Raw genomic sequence first — 22,262 nt, forward strand, 5'->3', positions numbered from 1 at the left:
ACATTTCATATTTCTATGAAGGTTTTATTAGAGTACCATACACAAAAAGATAGGAAGAGAATGATATTTTTTGAAGATAATTTTTAAAAGTATTTATCCTAAAGTTTAAGGTAGTATTATATTTACTGGTGATACTCTCTTTTATAAACAAAGATGCCAGTTAATAGCACAATTACTAAGTATTTTAAAAGTTTGATCCATTTCATAAAAAAAGTCAAAACACAATTATAAATAATTAAAAGGAGGTAGTAAAATAATCATTATATGCAGATGATGTCATTTTCTATCTGCAACAGACAAGAGAATGAGCTTTTAGTGTATATGCTGCCAAAGTGAACACAAGAGTGTCAGTTTTTAAAATCCACATGTTAGACCCTGGCATGTGTACACGGCTCTGTTGGTTGGAGCATCATCCTGTAACCAAAAGAGTGAGAGTTTGTTTCCCGGTAAAGGCACATAGTACTTAGATTATGGGTTCTGTCCTCGGTCTGGGCGTGATGTTTTTCTCTCTCTTCCTTCCTCTGTCTCTAAAGATAATGAAAATAATGCCTTCATGTGAGGATAAAAAATAATAATAATAAAATAAAAATCACACATAAGCACTTCTGCCCAGATGGTGGTATAGGTTAAATGGGGGTACTCAAATCCTCCCACAACCATTTCAAAATTACAGCTAAACTACAGAAAAACCATCATTCAAAACCACCTGAAATCTTGCTGAATGAAAGTCCTATAACTAGGGATTTAAAGAAGAAGCTACATTTACATTGGTAGTATAACAAGAGGACCCCCGATCCCAGAAATGGGGGAGAAGTTTGGGAGCACCGACAACTGCATATACATGCACCTGTCTCAGCAGAAACATGACTCAGCAGAAAGAGACATGTTGGGAGCATGTGTTGGGCGAGAAAGGGATTCCGGGAACAGCCTAGTATTGGTCTGACCTGGCAGAGGGTGGCAGGGTTATTTTTCTTTGGATATTTTAGAAAGAATGGGCTTTGAGGCAGAAACCTGCCTTTATTTCAAATTGTATGGTCAGCAAATAAAAGATTCTTTTTCCTTTCCACTGAACTGTGTCTTCAGAATTTTTGCCTGCTGGCAACCAGTGGTAGAACCCCTACTGGCTGGTTTCAGAAACAGTAGGAGGGGCAGAGACATGACAATGAGCTCATCTCACACTTACTGTGGCCAATAAAAATCTGAGGCATATCTCTGTTGACCCCATGGAGATACCACTGAAATGCAAAGGATCCCAGGCCAACATCAGGCCCCCTATCCCAGGGTTCCAGTGCCAGGAGGAGAAGTCCCCATAACTTCTGGCTATAACTATAATTCTAATTGTCTGGATAAAGTTTATTCTAAATTAAATCGTATCATTTCAGAATTAAAAAAAGGGCTGAGCTATTTACTATATAATACCAGTCCTCACTGAAAATGCTGCTAATAGATCTACTTCAGTAATACTGTTATGGACTGCATCATGCCCCGCAACCCCCAATCCACACGTTGAAACCCTAACCCCCAATGTAACTATGGAGATGGGGCCTTTAAGGAGGCCATAACTGTTAAATGAAGTCATAAGTGTGGTCCTAATCTAATAGGCTTGGTGTCCATATTAGAAGAGGAAAATACACCAAGAGTCTCAGAGGAAAGACATTGGGAGAAGGCAGACATCTGCAAGCCAAGAAGAGAAGCCTCTCCAGAAACCAATCCCAGTGGCCTCTTGATCTTGGACTTCCCGCCTTCAGAACTATTAAGAAATAAATTTGTGTCGTTTAAGTCACTGTTTGTGGTATTTTGTTATGGCAGCCCAAACCTACTGATACAAAAACAAAGAGCAAATTAAAAGAAAAAGTTTGGGTTGGAAGGAACAATGCTGAACAAATGAAATGTTAAAATAGGCTGAGGAAATCAGAAAGCATTGGCTGTGTAAATTGTAATAAAACTGATATTTTGTAGTTTAAAGTTAGTTTTAAATTCTATATAACATGAACTGCACATTGTAATTACTACAATTGTATTCTATATAAATTATACTTCAAGGCCAGTTAATAAACCAAAAATATATATTATACATTACTTTTAATATATTATTTACATGTAAGTGGCAAGTACAGAAGGATTTTAATATATACTAACGCATTTGTCTGTATCAAAAGAGATGGTGGTTTAATTTAGACATTATTATTAAAAAACATAGTAAGCATATTAAGGAATATGTTTTTTTAAAAGTTATGAAAAGTAAATATACTCTTAAGTAGGTAGTAGGGAAAAGGAATAACAACAGACCCATCAAACCAAGACAGCAAAGAAAATTAGAGAAGAAATAAGTAAGTATGACTGAAAACCACAAGTAGAACCTTAGAAATGTGTCCAAAACTATCAGAAACACTAAATGAAATGTTAGTTATCAAAAGGTAGGCACCCTCAAACATTAGATTAACAAATATATATTAAATATGGTATAATGTTAACATCTTATATAATGAAATCTTATGTTTATATATTTTGTATGTACTTATATAGTTTATATATAGTTATACATTTTATTTTGTATTCAAAACACATCTAAAAGAAAGAAATGTTAAAGAGCTGAAAATACATGGATAAAGAAGAATATAGTTGATAAGAGGACTGCAAGATGCTTTCCAATATTCATTCGTCCCTTCTTAGTGACAGAAGCCTAATATTATCTCATGCATTTTGTTGTTCAAAGTACTTAACTTTGGACACTTCTGTTAAATGAGAGATAAATTTCCATCTAGTTAAATCACTAATATGTATTTACTCATTTATTGAGCTTTGTAATATAAAGCTGAAATTTGAACTAATATACTAACCAAACTAAAGGTAGTAGAATAATACCAATATCAAATTAAATAATTTTAGGGAGAAATTAATCAACATTTAAAGAAAAATGTTTAAACAAATAAACATAACAACAATAATAAAGAGACAATAATTAAGGACATGACTGCTTTTTAAAAATGTAATACTAAAATGTAATTAAGTGAATGAATATTTTTTAAAAAAGAAAATGTTCATCAATATCTCATGAACATTTTAAATATTTCATAAACTGATAGGTCTACAGACTTAACAATTGTAAAGATGATGTGAATAATACAATAAATTTAATCTGATATATGTAGAGCCCTGTAACAGAATATACACAATTATTTCAAAAAAATATTTAACTTTGCAAACATAAATCATGTATTAAGTCAAAAAATTATCAATAAACAAAAAAGAATATCACACAAAATATATTCTTTTATTACCACATTCCTATAATATTTTAATGAAAAATACTAATAGTAATTATAATAGTTATATTATTTCATAATTTGGAAGTACATTACTCACTAATTCAATCATAAAAAAACAAAACAAAATATGTTGGCAGTTAATCCAAAATTTATAACTGAACAAGGGCAAAGCACTATCAAGAGCTCAAAAATTTCAGCCAATACTGGACAATTCTTATCTATGAGTGCGTTTCTTTAAAAAAGAGTTTAAAAAGACAAATGGGTCAGTTATTTAACTCAAGAACATAGAAATGCTGACACATTAATGAGTATATGTGGAATCAAGCTAAATGCTATCATGCAATGAAAAGGAAATGCAAATCCAAAAGAACATGAAGCAATAAAGAAGAAACAGATTTTTAATAAATATATTCTAGAACAAATACACTGCTATAAATTCTCAAACACTGGGCTTTATATAAAATATCATCCTAGCAGTCTCTGAATGCACTTGACAGGCAGCACATTAATGATACAGGAAACAACATGTAAATCTGATGCTACGTTCCAAATATGAGTCAAAACGTAATTTTAAAATATTAAGCAAAATATTAGTGACAGACATAAGATCATTTTTATTTCCTATGTTGACAGAATTTACATTAAATGTAAATAAGCAATAAAAAATAGAAATGAATGACAAAATAATCTTTAAAAATGTAAAGAAGTTAGGAATAAAATAATGTTTACCTAAGTTTATTGTATATTAGAAACGATATTCAGTGCTCTACAAATATTATCATGTGTAATACTGAAAACAATTATACTACATTTGGTGTGAAAAGGAACTGAGGAATAAAAAGATTAAGTACATTGCCCAAAGTCACACAACTAGAAAATGGAAAAAAAATCAAAGTGTTAATTAACACCAGCCATCTGATTCCCAAGCTTACATTCTTTACTCCTTTGTAATCTGCGTATAATAATAAATGAAGAAATTGATGACATAGAATACTAAAATAAAATATACATGAGGGAAAAATCAAAGGATTTTTGTGAAAATCAATGAAAAGACAAAAATCAAATATATGCAATATTAGAAACATAGTAACTGTGCATAACAAAAAAACCCTAAATGTATACAAGCACACCTTTTCACCAAAAAATTAAAAATTCAGATACACTGCACATTTTATAGTGCTTGATTCATAGCCCAGCAGCCTCCCCCATGCAGGGCCCTGCCATGCGGTGGGTGCTGGTCGGCAGCACCCTTTTCCCGGCATGCCCCTTGAGCTGGTTTACAGCAGAGCACCTCAGGCAAGGTATTTCTTGGTGAACAGCTTTCCAAACCCCCAGAAGGTAGATTTCTGGCACTGTCTAAACAACGGATTTCCAGCAGTTTCCGGTGGCAGCTCGGTGAACCATAGCTGTGCCATCTTCAACAAGGTCTGGTTCTTAGCCTGGATGAGTGGGTTAAGTTTTTGTGGAGGCTTTGCTTTGGACGCTGTACCTGAGCCCTAAGGATGACTGTTCCTCCCTGTTGTTGCTGTCATTCGTAGAGTTCTCTTTACTTCTTTCTAGTCAGGCCCTCATCACTCCAATCCTCTGTTAATAAATTTCTGGTTAAACGTTTTCTCACCAAATCTCTTTGTGCTGCATCTCCTGACTGAACTCTGAATGCTGAAATATTTTTAGACCAAATTTTTCGCTGAATCAATATATGTGGAAGAAAATGACAGTAAATGGATAAAAGGTGTATGCTAAACAAAGGCAGGAAAATTATGCTTAATGGTAAAATGTAGAATCTTTCACAATGATGCCAAGATTAAGAAAAACTTTGTGTTAGCAGTATTAGCGAACACAATAAGAAAAGAGAAATAAGTCCTATAAGAATCTGAGTGAAAATGACAAAAAAATTTTTTCTTTCAGACAACAGGTTTACCCATGGATAATCCAAAGTAATCCACAAAAAATATCTAATAAAATGAGCATATTTACAAAATTGTTAAATAAGACATTTATCTACATTTATTTACTAATAATAACTAATTAGATTATGATATTTGAAACAACTTTTTTTTTTAATAGCAACAAAAACTTTAAGGTGTGTGGAAATTATTCTCAAAAATAATATATTGTACTTAACAAAATGTTTATTAAGTTGTATTAAAAAACACAAAAGAAGATTTGAACAAAGATAGATATATATCATGTTCATATATAAATACAATCAATTTCCTAAGGTAGCAATAGTGCCCAAATCCTTGTGCCCAATGCAATTACAATCAAAATCAAAATGAAAACAAACTCTCAACTATCAACAATTGACCCTAAAAAACAAACAAAAACAAAAGCAAACTAAGCAAACAACTAGAACTGGAACAGAATCATAGAAATGGAGATCAGAGGGGAGGGGGAGAAGGGAGAATGGGGGAAAAGATACAGGGAATAAGCAGCATAAGTAGTAGGTACAAAATAAGTAGGGGGAGATTAAGAATTGTATAGGAAATGGAGAAGCCAAAGAACATATATGTACAACCCATGGACATGAACTAAGGAGGGAGGAGAATGCTGGGGAGCAGGGCAGTGTAGGGTGGAGGGGAATAAAGGGGAGAAAAAAATGGGACAACTGTAAGAGCATAATCGATAAAATATATATTTAAAAATCACAATGGAGTTTCAAGAATATTTAGAAAATTGATGAATATTTTAATTACATAGACTCAGGAAAGAACCTTTATAAAAGAACTAGGTATGAGAAAAATGCTTGATAAATATTATAATGGACTGAAAAAAGTCTGATATAAGAAAAAGGGATTTAAATATAAAAAACCACCATGACATTTAGTTTTCATTTTGGAAATTACAAGACAATAATTTGTATCTTACAGTTTCTCAGAATTTCTCAGGAGAACAAATGAAATGTAAAGATTGAGTGTGTGTATATGTGTGTATAAGCTTATAAACAATGAAAATACTTATGAATACTAGTTATTAGCACCCAGTTTTAGGGAGCATCAGCCTTCCTGGGAGTCCTAGGGAAACTGGAAAGATTTTGAAAGGGAACACTTGAAAAACCAGGAGCTAAGTTCTTTTAAGTCTTTCTGAATGAATCCAATGTTTTTGTTAAAATAAATCCTCCTCAGCAATAATGAGCCATTATGATCATTACTAGATGATGAAGGACCAAAAACCAATTTAGGAATTGGCTAAATGTATGTATTAGATTTTTAAATTTTACTAGCTAATGTCTCAACTTGATTAATTCAAGTTATGTAAAGATAAGACAAGGCAAATAATTGTAAAACAGTGAAAAGGAATCTGTCTTTATTTGCATGTTAACAAATGAGAATTCAGCTCTCATTTCAACATGAGTTATGAAATATTCTACCTGTGGCAAGTACCACAATGTATGAAAAAGAATTCATTTAAATCATTGGGGTAATGTTTTTAGTTAAAGCAGCTTTAAACCCATACCTTATCATAACCTGATGCTTTTCTGCTTGACATTGATCTCAGAATTTAAATTAAAACAAGAACATTACTGCACAGTTAGAAACCAGGTAGGCACAGGTAGAACTTTAAGATATTAAGGAATCACAAACATTGATAATAGGTTTGGCGTTTTTGTTTTCTTTTCCAGGTTTGGTTCCCCGCTCCTCCCTCCTCAGACATGATAAGTTTATTAGGAAACATTTTTTCCATATTAGCAATGACAGAATTTGTTCTAGGAAACTTTGCCAATGTCTTCATAGCCCTGGTGAACTGCATTGACTGGGCCAAGAAACAAAAGATCTCCTGCACAGATGGAATTCTCACTGCCCTGGCGGTCTCCAGGATTGCTTTGCTCTGGGTAATATCATTAAATTGGTATGCAACTTTTATTAATCCAGATTTCTATGGTGCAGAAGTAAGAACTACTGTTTATATTGCCTGGGTAGTAAGCAACCATTTTAGCCTCTGGTTTGCTACTGGCCTTAGCATACTCTATTTGCTTAAGATAGCCAATTTCTCCAGCCTTTTTTTTCATCACTTAAAATGGAAAGCTGTAAGAGTGGTTCTCACGGTACTCTTGGGCACCTCGGTCTTCTTGGTTTTTCATCTTGCAGTGGTGAGCTTAGAGGTAAAAGTGCAGACGAATGCATATGAAGGAAACCTCACTTGGAAGACCAAATTGAGGGACATTGTACACCTTTCAAACAAGACCATATTCACTTTTGCAAACTTCATACCCTTTACCATGTCCCTGACAGCTTTACTGCTGTTACTCTTTTCCCTGTGGAGACATCTCAAGAAGATGCAGCTCAGTGGCAAAGGATCCCGAGATGCTAGCACCAAGGTCCACGTAAGAGCCATGCAAACTATGACCTCCTTTCTCTTGCTATTTGTCATTTACTTCCTGGTTCAAATTATCTCAGTTTGGAGTTTTTATACTGTGGAAATCAATTCAGATGGCATGGTTTTTGAGACTCTTGGATTCCTGTATCCTTCAAGTCACTCTTTTATCCTGATTTGGGGTAATAAGAAGCTAAGACAGGCCATTCTGTCATTACTGTGGCAATTGAGGTGCTGTCTGAAAGAAAGTGGGGGACCATGTGTCATCTGGCAGAAAACGATGAGTCTTGGTAAACTTTGAGTATCTGTGAAGGCAAATAATACTGACCTGATGGTACAGATAAGGGAGATTAAACTTAATATAAATAGGTAGACAACTCAGAATATTCAAGTTATATAAGAAAGATGAAGAAAAAAACACAAAGAAAAATCATAGCCATGACCTTTGATTACTGATGTGACCACTTTCTATATGATCTAATTCTTCTTAGGGAAAACACATAAATTTGAAGTTGAAGATTTGTTTAAAACCAACAATGCAAAGAAGCAAGGAAAATATGACCAGCAACACTGAAAGGAAAAGAAATCAACAGAGACAAGAGGGAAGCGGGGGGCAGGGAAAGGGAAGGGAAGGGGAAAGTCAAGGAACATATAGCAAAGACTCATGGACAAAACCAAAGGGGAAGAGCTGAGGGAGGGAAGGTGGGAGGGGGCTAGGGAAAGAGGTGGGGGGAAGACAGAGACAAATGTATTTAAAAAGTAAATAAATTAATTAAAAAAAAAAAGACTTTCTTTTGTAAAGAGATTTGTACAACTTGAGTGTGATTTTTTTTAGTGTTATTTAATATGCTTTCCCAGCACTACTTTTGTTCAGACTCATTTATTTGGAGAAATTAAAATAAGAAACATTTTAAATATAAAATATGAATAAACAAACATTTATGTAATATTTAATTGCTATGCAGAAAAGTTATCTTTTTATCTGCACCACATAACATACTTCGGTATCTGTTACTACTCTGATGTATATTAAAATACATTCTTGATCATGCTTTTTAAATAATATGTCAGTACTAAGGTCCAGTTTAGAAACAATATACTGAGTAAGTCTATTAAAATGACATACTGGATTTTTATGGAGAATCATCAAGAATAGGTATCATGAATTATTGTAAAATTGTGAAATACTTCTGATGAAGATCTTAAAAATGATGTTTATGTAAATCAGGATCTATGTATGAGAAGGCTCATAACAACATTATTATGAGTATTTCCATCAACAGTAGGATGCACCAGTGAAATATAAATTCAACCAGTTGAATACAATAATTCAACAACAAAAATAAACTATAATTACATACCACCACGTGGACGATTGTTTCACATAAATATAATTTTAAATAAAGGGACCTAGCCTGCCCCCTCAACCAAAATAATAAAACCAAATAAAAGAATCCCATGTAAATTTTTACAATATCCTAAAACTCAGTTGCAGGCAAAACTGACCTATAATATCTAAAAATCATATGTAGACACTAAAACAACAAAGATAATTATGATAATTCACAAAGCACAGTGGGTTCTGTCTGGGAGTGAAACAAGTGAAGTGACAGGAAGGAACATGCAGTGAGCTTACCGTCTTTTTAACCTGGGTGGTGTCAGCACCCAGTGTCCAATTTAGAAGAATTCATTAAACTATATATCATCTTTCTTTTTGTCATATTCTGTTGCAAAAGTGTTGTCAGTACTATTATTTACTTTATTCTAAAAAAGTGTTTTTTTTTTGCATATAGTAAAACTTCATGTAATTATCTTATAACAATTATCTTTTTAAACAATTTAAATGAAAAGAGAAAAATTCTTATATATTTATCCATGTAGTTACCGTCTTCAATGCTGTATATGCCTTTGTGTAGATTTTGTTATTTCCATCTGGCATCGTTTTCTTTTCTCCCTGGAGGATGTCCTTTAAGATTTCTTGTAGTATGGACCTGCTATTGTGAATTCTTTTTTTTTTTTTTGTCTAAAAAGGTCTTTATTTTTCCTTCAGTTTTGAAAAATACTGTGTTTCAATCTAGCTTGAGAGATTTTTTTTCTCTCAGTTATTTAAAACTGTTGTTACAGTAGATTCTTGTTTATATTATTTCTGAAATCCTTATTTGTTCCTCTGAACATATTTTTCTCTAGCTATTATTGATATTTTCCTTTTAAAGCTACTTTTGAGAAATTTGATTATGGTGTATCTTGGTGTAGTTTTTGTTTTGTTTTACTTTGTTCTTCAAGTGTACTGAGTTTCTTGGATCTCCAGGTTTAGTTTTCATCATATTTGGAAAAATTTTGTCTATTATTTTCTTCAAACACACCCAGCCTTTTAGGTTACTTTAATTACCTATTTATTAGGCCCCTTGATCTTCTCCAAAGTTTAATGATGTTTTTTATTTTTTCAAAATTCTTTTACTTTCTTGTTTCATTTTGCATAGTTTCTATCTCTATGTATTCAAGTTCACCAGTGTTTTCTTCTGTATTGTCTGATTGGGTGTTAATCCCACCTAGTATCTTTTTCATCTCTTACATTGTAGTTTTAATCCCTAGAAGTTCAGTTTGAGTCTGTATTATACCCTCTTTGTATCTTAACATTTTGGACACCTCGAATTCTGTTACTGGAATAACTATTTTAATGTCCTTGTCTGTTAACTCTAATACCTATGCTAGTTCTAATTTGGCTTTGCGTGATTTTTCTTATTTTGGGTATTTTTTTAAAGCTTCTTTGCAAGGAATCTTTGATTGGATATAGGACCATAAATTGTACCTTGCTGAATGTTGATATTTTGTGTTCTTAGAGATATTCATGAGCTTTGTTCTGGGGTGCAGTTAAATTATTTGGATGTTGTTTAATCCTTTGGGTCTTGCTCTTAAGGTTTCTTAGGCAGAACCAGAATAGTGTTAATCAAGAGCTAATTATTCTCCACCACTGAAGCAAGACTTTTCTATGTGAATACTGTGTGAATACTTTTCTATATGTCCTGTGAAATAGGAGATTTTTCAGAATTTTATTCCATTAGGGTTGCTTTAACAACAACAACAAAAACCTTGTGGACTGGTTGGCTTATAAACAACAAAAATCTATTTTTCAAAATTCTAGGTTGAACGTCCAATCTCAAGGAGTTGGCAGATTTGGTGTCTGATAAGATCCCACTTCCTGGTTCACAGACGGCCATCTAGCTGTGTTCTCACATGGCAGAAGAAGCAAGGGAGGTCTTTGGGGCCTTTTTTTTCTTTATAATAGAACTATTCCATTCACAAGTGCCACAGTCATAACCTAATCACCTCCCAAAGGTATCACCTCCAATGCTATCACATTGTGAATAAGGATTTAATCTATGAATTTGAGGGAATAAGGCAGCAATAGCATCTGGTCCAACTGGTGGGGGAAAACACTGTCCTGTACCTTTTGTGTGTCCTGGGCACTGTTTCCTCTAATCCTCTTGGATGATTCTTTCTTTGCCCTGGGTAGTTTCTTCATAGGCATGTGTCTGTTAGTTCTCTGCTGAATACTTGATGGAGAACCCCCCATAGATATGTGGAATAATCTCTCTTTCCTGGTACTCTGTGCTGTAAATTCTAGTATGCTTAGTCTCCTGGATTCTCAGCTTTGTCTCTTCAACTTGGGAAGTTCATTGCTAGGTTCCCATTGCTAGGTCTGGCCCTGCATCGTGGCCTGAAAACTTTTTCAAAGCCACCACCACATTGTGGTGAGCCTATGATTTCAAAACAGTCATAGGGTCACCACATTTGTTTTCAATCTCTCAGGTGTCATTGTCCTTCATTGCCTGATGTTTAGTTTTCTTGAAATCTATTGTTTCATTATTTTGTTCAATCTTCACGTTTTCAGACAGGAGGGTAATTATGGTCTAAATTATTCACTTGGAAGTGAAGATTTGTAAGCAAAAGTTTCTTTGAATAACTTAGTTTTCTTTTTTTAAAAAAAGACAAATCATATTTAAAGTTTAATGGAGTTAATTTTAATCCATTATTAATAGTTATTTTGTCATAAAATACTTCCTTAGAGACAAAATTCTTTACTAGATTATGTCTTATTCTATTCAGAATTTAGGAAGTATTTAAAAAAAGCTATTATGAATATTTACATCAAGTGTTTACATGGGCACATGCTTTCATTTCTCCCTGGTAAATAACAAGCAATGAATGTCTGGATCACACAGTAGGTGTTTGTTTAACTTTTTAAAGAAACTTACATATCTCTTCTTCAAAGTACCTGTTCTGTTTTAGAGTCCCATCAATCCATGTGCTCATCAGCAGGTGAATGGATAAATAAACTTTGATGTTTTCATACAATGGAGTTCTACTCAGTAATAAAAAAAGAATGAACTATTGATATTTGCAACAACATTGATGAATATTGCTATAAAACGTCAAGTGAAAGATGCCAAAGTTACTATGTATGATTCTTTTTCTATACAATTCTAGAATACGGAAACCAACCTATAATTTACACAGGGGCATGATAAAATTTTAGGGGGTAATATACGTTTGTTTTCTTGATTAAGGTGATGGGTTCACAAATATATAAATATGCAATATTCACAAAATTATACAGTTTAAGTATCTACAGCTTATTTGTATCTCAATGCTACTTCAATTAGTATATTAAAAACATTTCAGGAGGAAAGCCACACACAAATATGCATTCACAGAAATCTTCGCTTTGCAACTGTAGAGGAATCCAGTCTCTTTGCTTCCAATGCCTTCTCTCTATGGGGATTCAAGACCTTCTGCTTATTTTGATACAAGGTGTAGGTTTTCTCCTTGTATTCTGCGTACCGTATGTGGGACTGATTTGCTTTTTCACAAGGACTGCTTTTTGAATGCATAATGCTGCAGCTGTGTGTGTGCACACATGTGCTTGTGTATTTGTGCAGGCATGTGTGTGGGGGGATAAGAATAATAAGAGCAGAGAGCTCCCTTGGAGTTAGTCCTATTTTTACTGGGACTTAGGTGATGTTTCATCTTCTAAAGTCTCATGAAAGTTCAGTTTCATATCTCATTTCATTATCCCATTTTTGTTTACACTTTTGTGGGAGTGTAGTATCCCATTTCAGCTCAGTGCCCTGGAATATGCCAAGCACAGAATACCCATCTTACCTTCGTAGTGTCTTGGGACTTCTACCCTTGAAAGATATGACTTAAAACTTCCCATTTTTGCCTCTTCAACTTAGAATCTGGATTCCTCTAAATTAAAAGGTAATATTGACAACTTTACAGGACTTTGCTGATTGGGTTTATTGTTTCTATATTGCTTGCTAAAAGTTTTTGAAGATATAAGTACATGTATTCTGATTTTACTCTACCATCTTGTTCAAGAAACCTATAGTTCTCACATCGGTGCTTGATTTAACAGACAGCGCAGATGTTCCTGGGAAGATGTAAGAACAAGCTGAATAAAACCTAAAAGCCTTTGCTGACTGTGGGGTGCGGGGGCGGGGGGAGGCGGGGAATGGGTATTGCTGAGTGGTGGAAAGGCATAAGTGAGGACAATTCTCTGTGGATGAGCCTCTCAATATTGCCTACATCTGGCTTTAACTCAGAGACTGGTTTGTTTAATAAAGACAGAGTTCTGTCGTTTCTCACAAGCCCTGTAAATAGTTCCCAAAGTTTTCTGAATATTTATAGTTAAATATGAAATTGTATGAAGAGTAATCATGTTTTTAAAATATCTTGATGTATAGTATGATTTTTAACACCAAGAAAAGCTTAACAAATATTAATGAACAAATAAAAGCCTGCATTAATAGAAAAATCAGTATTTTTGAATCTTGATGATTTTGGATTTTCTGAGTCTCATTTTATTTTTGAAAAAAAAGAAGACAGTCGTTCTTGGGCAATAATCCCTTAAGGTGTTCTGCAAGCTGTGTGTGTTTGGGTTGTTGCAAACAATTTATTAATAAATAACTAAATGTAAATTATAAATATCTACCATTCAGAAGTTTGGCTTTTCTGGGATCACTCAGTAAACTTGAATGCTTTCCATAGAAAAAGCTTTGGATAAACTATGGAAATGTCCTGTCAGTCTTCCTTCATTGAGCCTCAGGGGTGACGATTTTAGTTTTCACCAAACTCCATCTACTGAAGTAGATATTTACTGTATGTTAGAGCTCTAAGCGTTGAATTTTTAATAATATTGATAACAACTGAAATTGGTAAACAAATTGGGTAGAGATGAAATAAAGCAAGCATTGCAAAACAATGAAAGAGAATACGTCTTTATTTGCATGCTAGCAAATAAGAGTTGAGTTTTTCTTTCACCATCAAGTATGAAAAATTTCATTTTACTTTGAGAACATATAGTATACCTGGATTAGTGTGCAGCTAACTCTCTGAGGGAAAGTGATTTTTGTAAGGAGAGCTATGTGCCCACCCATTAGCACAACTTAGTCTTTCTGACTTGATATTGAGTCTACAATTTTTAAAAAGAAATTAACTGCGCATCCAAGGAATAAATATACATACTATTTCAAGGTGGTAAATCAAGAAATTGTCAACATTGCAATTAGACATTGAAGTTCTCTCTTTGCAAACATGGAAAGTGCCTTGCATAGCTTCATCATTTTAGTATATACAGAATTTGTAATTGGCATTGTGGGGAATGGATTCATAACACTGGTGAACTGCATTGACTGTCTCAAGAAACAAAAGATCTCCTCAGCTGATCGAATCCTCACTGCTTTGGCGATCTCCAGAATGTGTCTGATTTGCACAGAAATAATGACTTGGTTTGTGAAGGATTTTAATCCATCTTCACATGTGAATAAAAAGGATATTCCATTTATTATTTTGGGGGCTGCAACTAGTCATTTCAGTAACTGGCTTGCCACAGGCCTCAGCCTCTTTTATTTTCTCAAGATAGCCAGTTTCTCAAATTCTGTCTTTCTTTGCCTAAAGCACAGAGCTGAAATGGTAGTTCAGGTAATGTTGCTGGGAGCATTAGTGTTCTTGTCTTTAAATCTTTCTATGATGAGTATATATATTAACATCCAGATACATCCACATGAAGGAAATACGACTTTGAGTTCTAAAAGGAGTAACATGGAAAACTTTTCAAAACTGATTATATTCATTGTAGGAGCAATCATACCCTTTTCAATATCCCTGAGTTTCTTTGTCTTCTTACTCTTCTCCCTGTGGAAACATCTCAAGAACATGAAGCACAGTGCAACAGGATTCAGGGATCCCTGCCTCAAGGCCCATATAAGAGCCATGAGAAGTGTGATGTCTTTTCTCTTACTGTTTGTTGTTTACTTCCTGTCGCTTTTCGTAACAGTTTTCTGTTCTGAGGTGATGCAGAACAAACTGGTCCTTTGGCTTAGTCAGGCTATTGTGAATCTGTATCCTTCAGTTCACTCATTTATCCTGATTCGAGGACACAGTAAACTAAGAAAGGCTGCACTTTCAGTGCTGGGGCAGCTGAAGTGCTTTTGAAAGCTGGGAAAACCTCAGATTCAAGAGGCCATTCTGGAGAGCATCCCCTAGAAGAAAAAGAGCTAGGAAATGTTTCTATGGTATTTCACTTGTCTTTGGGGTTTTTTCTGTAATGCCTAATATTTAATATTTTTAAATGTTTATTTAGGATAGGTTCTTTTCTATGCTTATTCAATGTTAGTTACATGTGTACAGGTGTGTATATATTTAACATATTTATACAAATGAAAAATTAAATAGAGTATCTAATGATAAGAGTTTTTACCAACAACAAATGATAAAAATAGTATTTCAGTTGTCACTTGGGAAAATTTTAATTAAAATGTTAAAAATATACATGGTAGGCATATATTTACTAAAATGTGGAAGTTATACTCTTATACCTATCAGTTTTCCAATTGTAAGAATAAATTTATACATATTTATTAGTATTTCCTCAGAAGCAAGAAAGAACCTGTATATCATTCACTCATTTCACTTTATTACCTTTCATTTAATGATTCATGATACATAGGTTTACACATTATCAGGACTACAAACTTTTATCCTATTCAATATTTTGCATAAACTGTCATTTTAGAGGACTGTTATTTGAACATATCACTTATAAAACAACTTACATCCAGCAGCTTTTGAGAGGAGTCAATGTTCTGTTAAATATCAGAATTTTTATTTTGATTTTAAGAACTTTAACATGTTTAATATATTTTAGTGTCATTTTCTACATCATACATCATTTCGTATTTTATATCTGCATAAACTAATTTTTATTTTTAGAATGTAGAAAAAATGTGTTCCCTTTTTAAACACTTTTTTGGAGTTTTACCTGGTTACTTCTAAGATAGTCTATTTGTTTTCTTTTGTAATTTAAGAATTTAAAAGACTTTGGTCAATTTTATTGTCTTTTTAAGAAGTTATTGTTAATCTTGAATTTATAAGTCCTTTCTTTTCATCCATTTAATATTACTTTCATATGTTTTAATTAATTTTTATTTCTTTTCTCTCAGGTTTATTTCTCCTCTAATTATTTGAGTTTATTTCTTTATTTTCAGTAACTCTTTATTACACTATAAAGTCATTTGTCTAAAATGTCTTTTAATTATTATGTCAACCAAAGTACATTAGTTTTCACGTTTACTTAAACTATTTTATTTTCAAAATTGTGGGTAAATTTGAGTTTTTTGTCTAATCCAAATATAATGTATATATGTTATATAAATGTTTCAAGAATAATAAGTGGTTTGATTTGTATTTGATTTCCATTTTTAAATTAGTTTTGAAGGTTATGATAATCTGATTTATAAAAGTATACTGTATAATTTCATTTTATTTCATTTACTTTAAATTTGATTAGGAATTTTTTTTGTTTATTTTAGGTTGCAAAATTTGACCTATATAAGTATAGTATTAAGTATATTTATTATATTATTCAAAATATTATTTCTCTTATTTTTGTCTCTTTAATCTATTAAAACAAGTCTTTGAAATGTCTTCAATTATGACATATTCATCATCTTCTGTAATTTCCAATAGCTTTTGTTAACTATTTCTTCAAATCTGTTATTTGACATACAATTCTCCTATAAGGACAAGCTTCAAATGTTGAAACAATTGTAGAATCGATGTTAAGTTAGTAAAATATTTAATAATATCTGGGAAGATTAACTACCACTGCTTACTAAAGAATTAGTTTTGAATGGAGGAAACTAGAAAATTGAAGATATATTTTGCTTTTTTTTTAAAAAAGAAAAAACTTTGTATTTTAATAAGTTTAATTAACTTGAGTAAATAAGAAAGGAAGATATAACTCTGAAAATTATTGATGGTATAATGGGTTAAAATGGCCACAATTTCTTTGACACTTCTCCCACTGATGGAGCGTGGTACTTCCTCTCTCTGAATCGGGCGGACATTGTGAAGGCTTTGATCAGTAGAATTTGGCATAAGCGATGCTGTGCCAGCTTCTATAACACTGGCAGTTCATTCCCTGTCATTTTGGACTTTCACATTTGGAACCCCAGCCACCATACTGTGAGAAGCCAAGCCGCAGGAAGCAGCCTTTGCCTTTATCTCAATGGACAGCCCCTGCTGAGCTCCGTGCTCAAAACCTGCGCCAACTGCCAACCCCTGGAGTGAACCATCTTAGGCGTCCAGCCCATTTGAGCATTCAGGTGACACTGTTCCCAGCCTTCATGTGATGACAACTAAATGAAAGGCCACATTAAGAACTGCCTGGCCAAACCCAGGAGATCCACAGAACCATGAGGAAAAAATAAGCAGCAGTTTTAATCCACTAATTTTAAGGTGGTTCGTGAGGTACAAACAGACAATTAGAGTAGGTGAAGAAAGGAATAAAAACAATTTTATAATTTAATTTCAAAGCATAATGCAATATGCAGATGATGTTTTATTGAGTTGTACTCCTGAATCCTTTATAAATCAATGTCTCTTCAACAAATTCAGTAAAAATAAATTTTAAAAAAATGAATAAATGCCTGCATTACACTCCTTCCTCCCAAATTGCATAGCAAAAATAAGAGAAAATAATAACTATTAGGACTCTATTTTTACTGGTAAAAACAAGGCCAACGTTATAAAAAATTTCCATAAATATAAATTTATTTTCTATCAAAAGACAGAGTTCCATATTAAATAAGAAAATAAAATGCATTTATGCTCTGTTTCAAGAGGTATACCTAAGGCAAAAATCCACAATGGTTGGAAATAAGTGGATAAAAATGCATCATATACTCATGATCACAATGACTGCTGCTTATGTTTCAATATCTATTACCTCATATTTTGTTAGTGATAGACTTTCACTAACATATTTGTGCCACAAATACTAATTCTTTTACTTTTTAGTTGTTACAGGAAGGACAGATACACTACAATATGGTTAAGTTACTAGGATTTAATTGCTTGTTTGTTTATATTTGTCGTATGTAGTTGAATTATAGCTAACATACTATCCAAATAAAAGTATCAGACAAACTACCATTTAAAGCAAACAAAACCAATGATTTGAGAAGGGTTATTTCAAAATGTCTAATAATAATAGGAGACATCCATGGAAAAGATGCAGTAACTATGAATTTGAACACACCTAACGATGTTTTATCTAGATAGATAAACCAAACTAAGAGGATCACAACAAGAAACTGATGAATCCACAAACAGTGAGAATTTTTAAAAATTTTTTAAATTTTATTCATTCTAAAGAGAGGGGAAGGGAGGGAGAAAGAGAGGGAGAGAAACATCAATGTGAGAGAGAAACATGGATCGGTTGCCTCTAGCACATGTCCCAAATGGAGACCGAACCTGCAACATTTCCAACCAACTGAGCCACATGAGCCAGGGCCACAAACAGTGATAATTTAACTCATTTTCCATAAACTGATATATCAAACAATTAATAATGACATAAAAAATCTTAATAACATAATTAGCAAAATTGGTCAAATACATTTATGTGAAATCTCTACTGACAAATCTGTACGCAGTCCTTTCAAAAATACAGGAAACATTTACACACCGATGCCCTGTATAATTTAACAAAGAATGTCTCAACAAGTTCTGTGGAACAGGTTTTATATAGAATATAATGCAATAAAATGTTAAAAATTAGGTTTGGAAATTAAACTACTCCCTATTAATTATGTTTCTAAATAAAAGATGATATTTAGAACTCAAAAACAAACGAACAAAAAAACCTGTATAGTCAAACTTGAGAGAATCAGCTAAAGCTAAAAGTTCATATCCAGTGTTTCATACAGTAGGTAAAAAATTTCTAAATGAACGAGTCACATACTCAAGAACTAAAAAGAAATGAAAAACTGTAATCCTCCCAAAAGTGTAAAGAAGTCAAAACAAAACTGCGTGACTCTTTTTGCTTTAGCTTTCAAATTCCTGTAGTGTCATTTCTGCTATATTTTATTAGTTGAAATAGTCAGAAATGGTCCTAGATTCAAGAAGAGGAGACATGTACAGGTTTCCCCTGTTATCCGAAAGAAGACACATTGGAAATCATATAAATCTATAACAGTGCAGCTCCAATCAATCAATCAATGGCAGAGATTCCCTATCAACAGACGTGTCAAGCACACTGGAGACCCTACTTATGAGCACTCATTTCTGTAGTAGAATCCATAATAGGGATTTTGGGGAATGGATTTATTGTCATGGTAAATAGCATTGACTGGATCAGGACCCGAAAATTCTCAGATTTATTTTATTCTCACCTGTTTGGCCATTTCCAGGATATGATTTCTGTGGGTATTGATTTTAGCTATTGTTCGGAACCATCCCACCTGGCTTCAGGGACTGTAGCCTCGCTGACATGTGAGAGGACCCCAAGGCTGGAGCTGAGCAAGGAGGCCTTGGGAAAATAAGACACTGAAGAAACAAAATATGTCCCTTTGGCAAGAGGGCAGCCCCTGCCTCCCTCACATCACCCTGCTTGGCCCCGGAGGATAGCTGGTTAGTCAGTGATGGGTATGACCCTTTAATGGCAGGGGCAACCTAAACTAAGACAGGCACAGTTGCATGGGGGCCATCAGGGGAGGATTTGGGGAACACGGAGAAGGGGCAAAAGACCCTCACCCCTTGGCTTTGTCAGGGCCAGAGTCCTCATGCTATCTGAAAGAAGCCACCTTATCTCTTGGCTCCTCTGCTCCACCCGACAGGGTCAGTGAAATAATACTAAAGGCAGATACAGCCCTAAACTGGATCAGGCAGTTCCCCCGGGGCAATTAGGCCTGGAAAAAGGATGCATTAAATCCTATTAAACTTTCTTTGCTAAGAATGCCCTCGAGGTAATGAGTACTCCTGTTTGGGGTCCGAGCAGTAGATGAGATCAGTTTCCCAGGTTCCAGGGCTTAATGGGCACCACCCTGTCTACCAGACCCTGAACTGAGACAAATCTCTGTGTTCCTTCAATTGTTATCTATGATCTCTATCTGTTTTCTGTAAACATAGCCTTTAGGCATTGATTGATAAGCTTTGCATGCATGTATTACATATATTACAGTATATATATATATATATAGATCTATAGATATATATGTAAACATATTTACATGCATAAACATACAGATTTATTTCCTAAAAGCTATGATTGACTGATCATTTAAAACTAGGATGAAAAACCCAAGTAAAAATAAGCTAATAAGGCTTACAGTTTAATAAAAACTTTATCTGAGAATATAAAAACAAAGTCAATTGAAAGTCACATGTCAGTAAGAGTTATTTTCAAAACAGAGTTATTTCCAAAACAAAATAGTTATTTCCAAATACACATCTTGTTCTATAAATGTTTTCTGTAAGAAACATTAAGTAAACAATCACAGATCTAGATTCTGAATTCTGAATTTGGGGAACAAAATTTGAATTTTATTCAGTTAACTGTTTAAGGAAGGTAAGAAAAAAACATTAGAAAGTGAGCAGGATTTCATGGAATAGTAGTAATAGAACACAGAATTTCATTTGTTGAGAGTCCCAAAACAAAGAAACAACAACAAAAAAATGTTTCAAAGAAAAAATAAATCAAGGACAATGACTCAGTTTGCAGAATTAAATTTAGTAAGGAACATTGCTCTTAAAAATATATAATTAGAAAACAGGTCAGAAATACCAAGACAAAGAAAAATAACAGAGCCTTGGAATTTGAAATAATGTATGCTTCTTGGTCAGAGGACAGATTTATTTAAAGATAGAGCTTCCTCCTTTCTCCAGAGACATTTGTTTTACTTTCCAGAGTCAAGATATGGACTCTTTCTTATACCAGAAGGAAAGAAGGATAGGTCACCCACAATTATCAGAATTTACAGGGTCAGAATTTCCTAATTTTAGGGAAGGATAAAGGGATAGAGCAGAAAATAGAAAACAGGGAATCAAGGAACAGTATAAACAAAACAAAAAAGAAAAGATGACAGGCTTAAGTTTAGCATAACATTACATTCAATGCAAATGGTCTAAAGTAAACCAAATGCTTTAAAACTGGGAAGTTTCTGGATTACAGGAATAGATTAGTTTATACCATTACTAAAAATTACCAAATATTTATAAAACTTAAGAACAACCCATGTAAAATTCTCATCTCAGTCCATGTTTTTGGCACAAGGAAGCCTTCAATGGTAGCTGCTATTAGGAGGACAATCACCTGGTGGGGCCCCTTATCATTTGCCTGTTCTGTGTCTCTATAGCGCAATCTTAAGTGCCTTATTCCTCCCAATACATTCTGAAATGACCTTGTCTAAACCCATAATTTCACTGTTACTTATACCAAGCTCAGAAAAGACAATGCACCCACAGTACACGTCTGTCTTCAACCAATCCCTAGATTTGGCACGAACTTCATTATTCTTTAGGCATCCATCCTTCACCAATCCATTGGAACTTGAAATAAAATTTTATTCCATTCTGCATAAATATTGAGTGTCTATTTTGAGTCCACTAACATTTGTTCCTGGCTAAACTTTGTTCATCATCTACATGGTCTATCATGAAATTTCATGCTAAAATCTGCCAGAAATTTGAAGAAAATGGAAAGAGAAATTGGAAAAGTAGGGACTGGCAGAACAGAAGTGGTTTTGTAGTTTTAACAGAGGGTAAGTGGAGGCCTTGGAACTACTTTTCTATTCAGGAGAAAAGCTCCCAACATTGTATTATTTGTTGAAATACATATATTTAGGAGCAAAAGGAAACATACAGATTGACTTGGTATAACTGTCTCATTTTTATGAGAAGCTGAGGTTTGCAAGTGATTAACCCACAGTAAGTAGCAGAACTAGAACAAAGAATCTCCCAAAGATGTCCACATCCTAAATCCTGGAACCGATGAAAACATTTAATTACAAGGCAAAAGGGAAATAAGGTTGTTGATAAATTGAACATAAAATAGAGAAATTATCCTGGATTATCCAGCTGGGACAGATGTAATTAATCACCATGGTCCTTCAATGTAAAAGTGGGAAGCATAAGAGTCATTCAGAGTGAAATGATGTGAGAAAAATTGAACCAGTCTTTGTTCTCTTTGAAGATGGGAGGAGACCATGAGCATAGGAGCGTGGGCAACAATTAGACACTGGAAAAGGCAAAGAAACAAATTTTTCCTTAGAGCTTCTAGAAAAAAAACACAGTCCTGCTGATGCCTCAGTGTTAGCCCAATGAAGCCTATTTTCA

The 22,262-nt window shown here is 33.6% G+C and overlaps 1 protein-coding gene across 1 annotated transcript; it reads left to right on the top strand.

Moving 5' to 3' along the window:
* The first annotated feature begins 6,921 nt into the window (after positions 1-6,921).
* Positions 6,922-7,884, top strand: LOC129084608 (taste receptor type 2 member 46-like). The gene has a single exon (XM_054590809.1). The coding sequence runs from the start codon at positions 6,922-6,924 to the stop codon at positions 7,882-7,884; it is 963 nt and encodes a 320-aa protein (XP_054446784.1).
* Positions 7,885-22,262: the final 14,378 nt, after the last annotated feature.

Source organism: Pteronotus mesoamericanus, unplaced genomic scaffold, assembly GCF_021234165.1.
Source record: "Pteronotus mesoamericanus isolate MK-2021 breed Mesoamerican mustached bat unplaced genomic scaffold, CSHL_Meso_final scaffold_21, whole genome shotgun sequence".
Taxonomy (NCBI): Eukaryota; Metazoa; Chordata; class Mammalia; order Chiroptera; family Mormoopidae; genus Pteronotus; species Pteronotus mesoamericanus.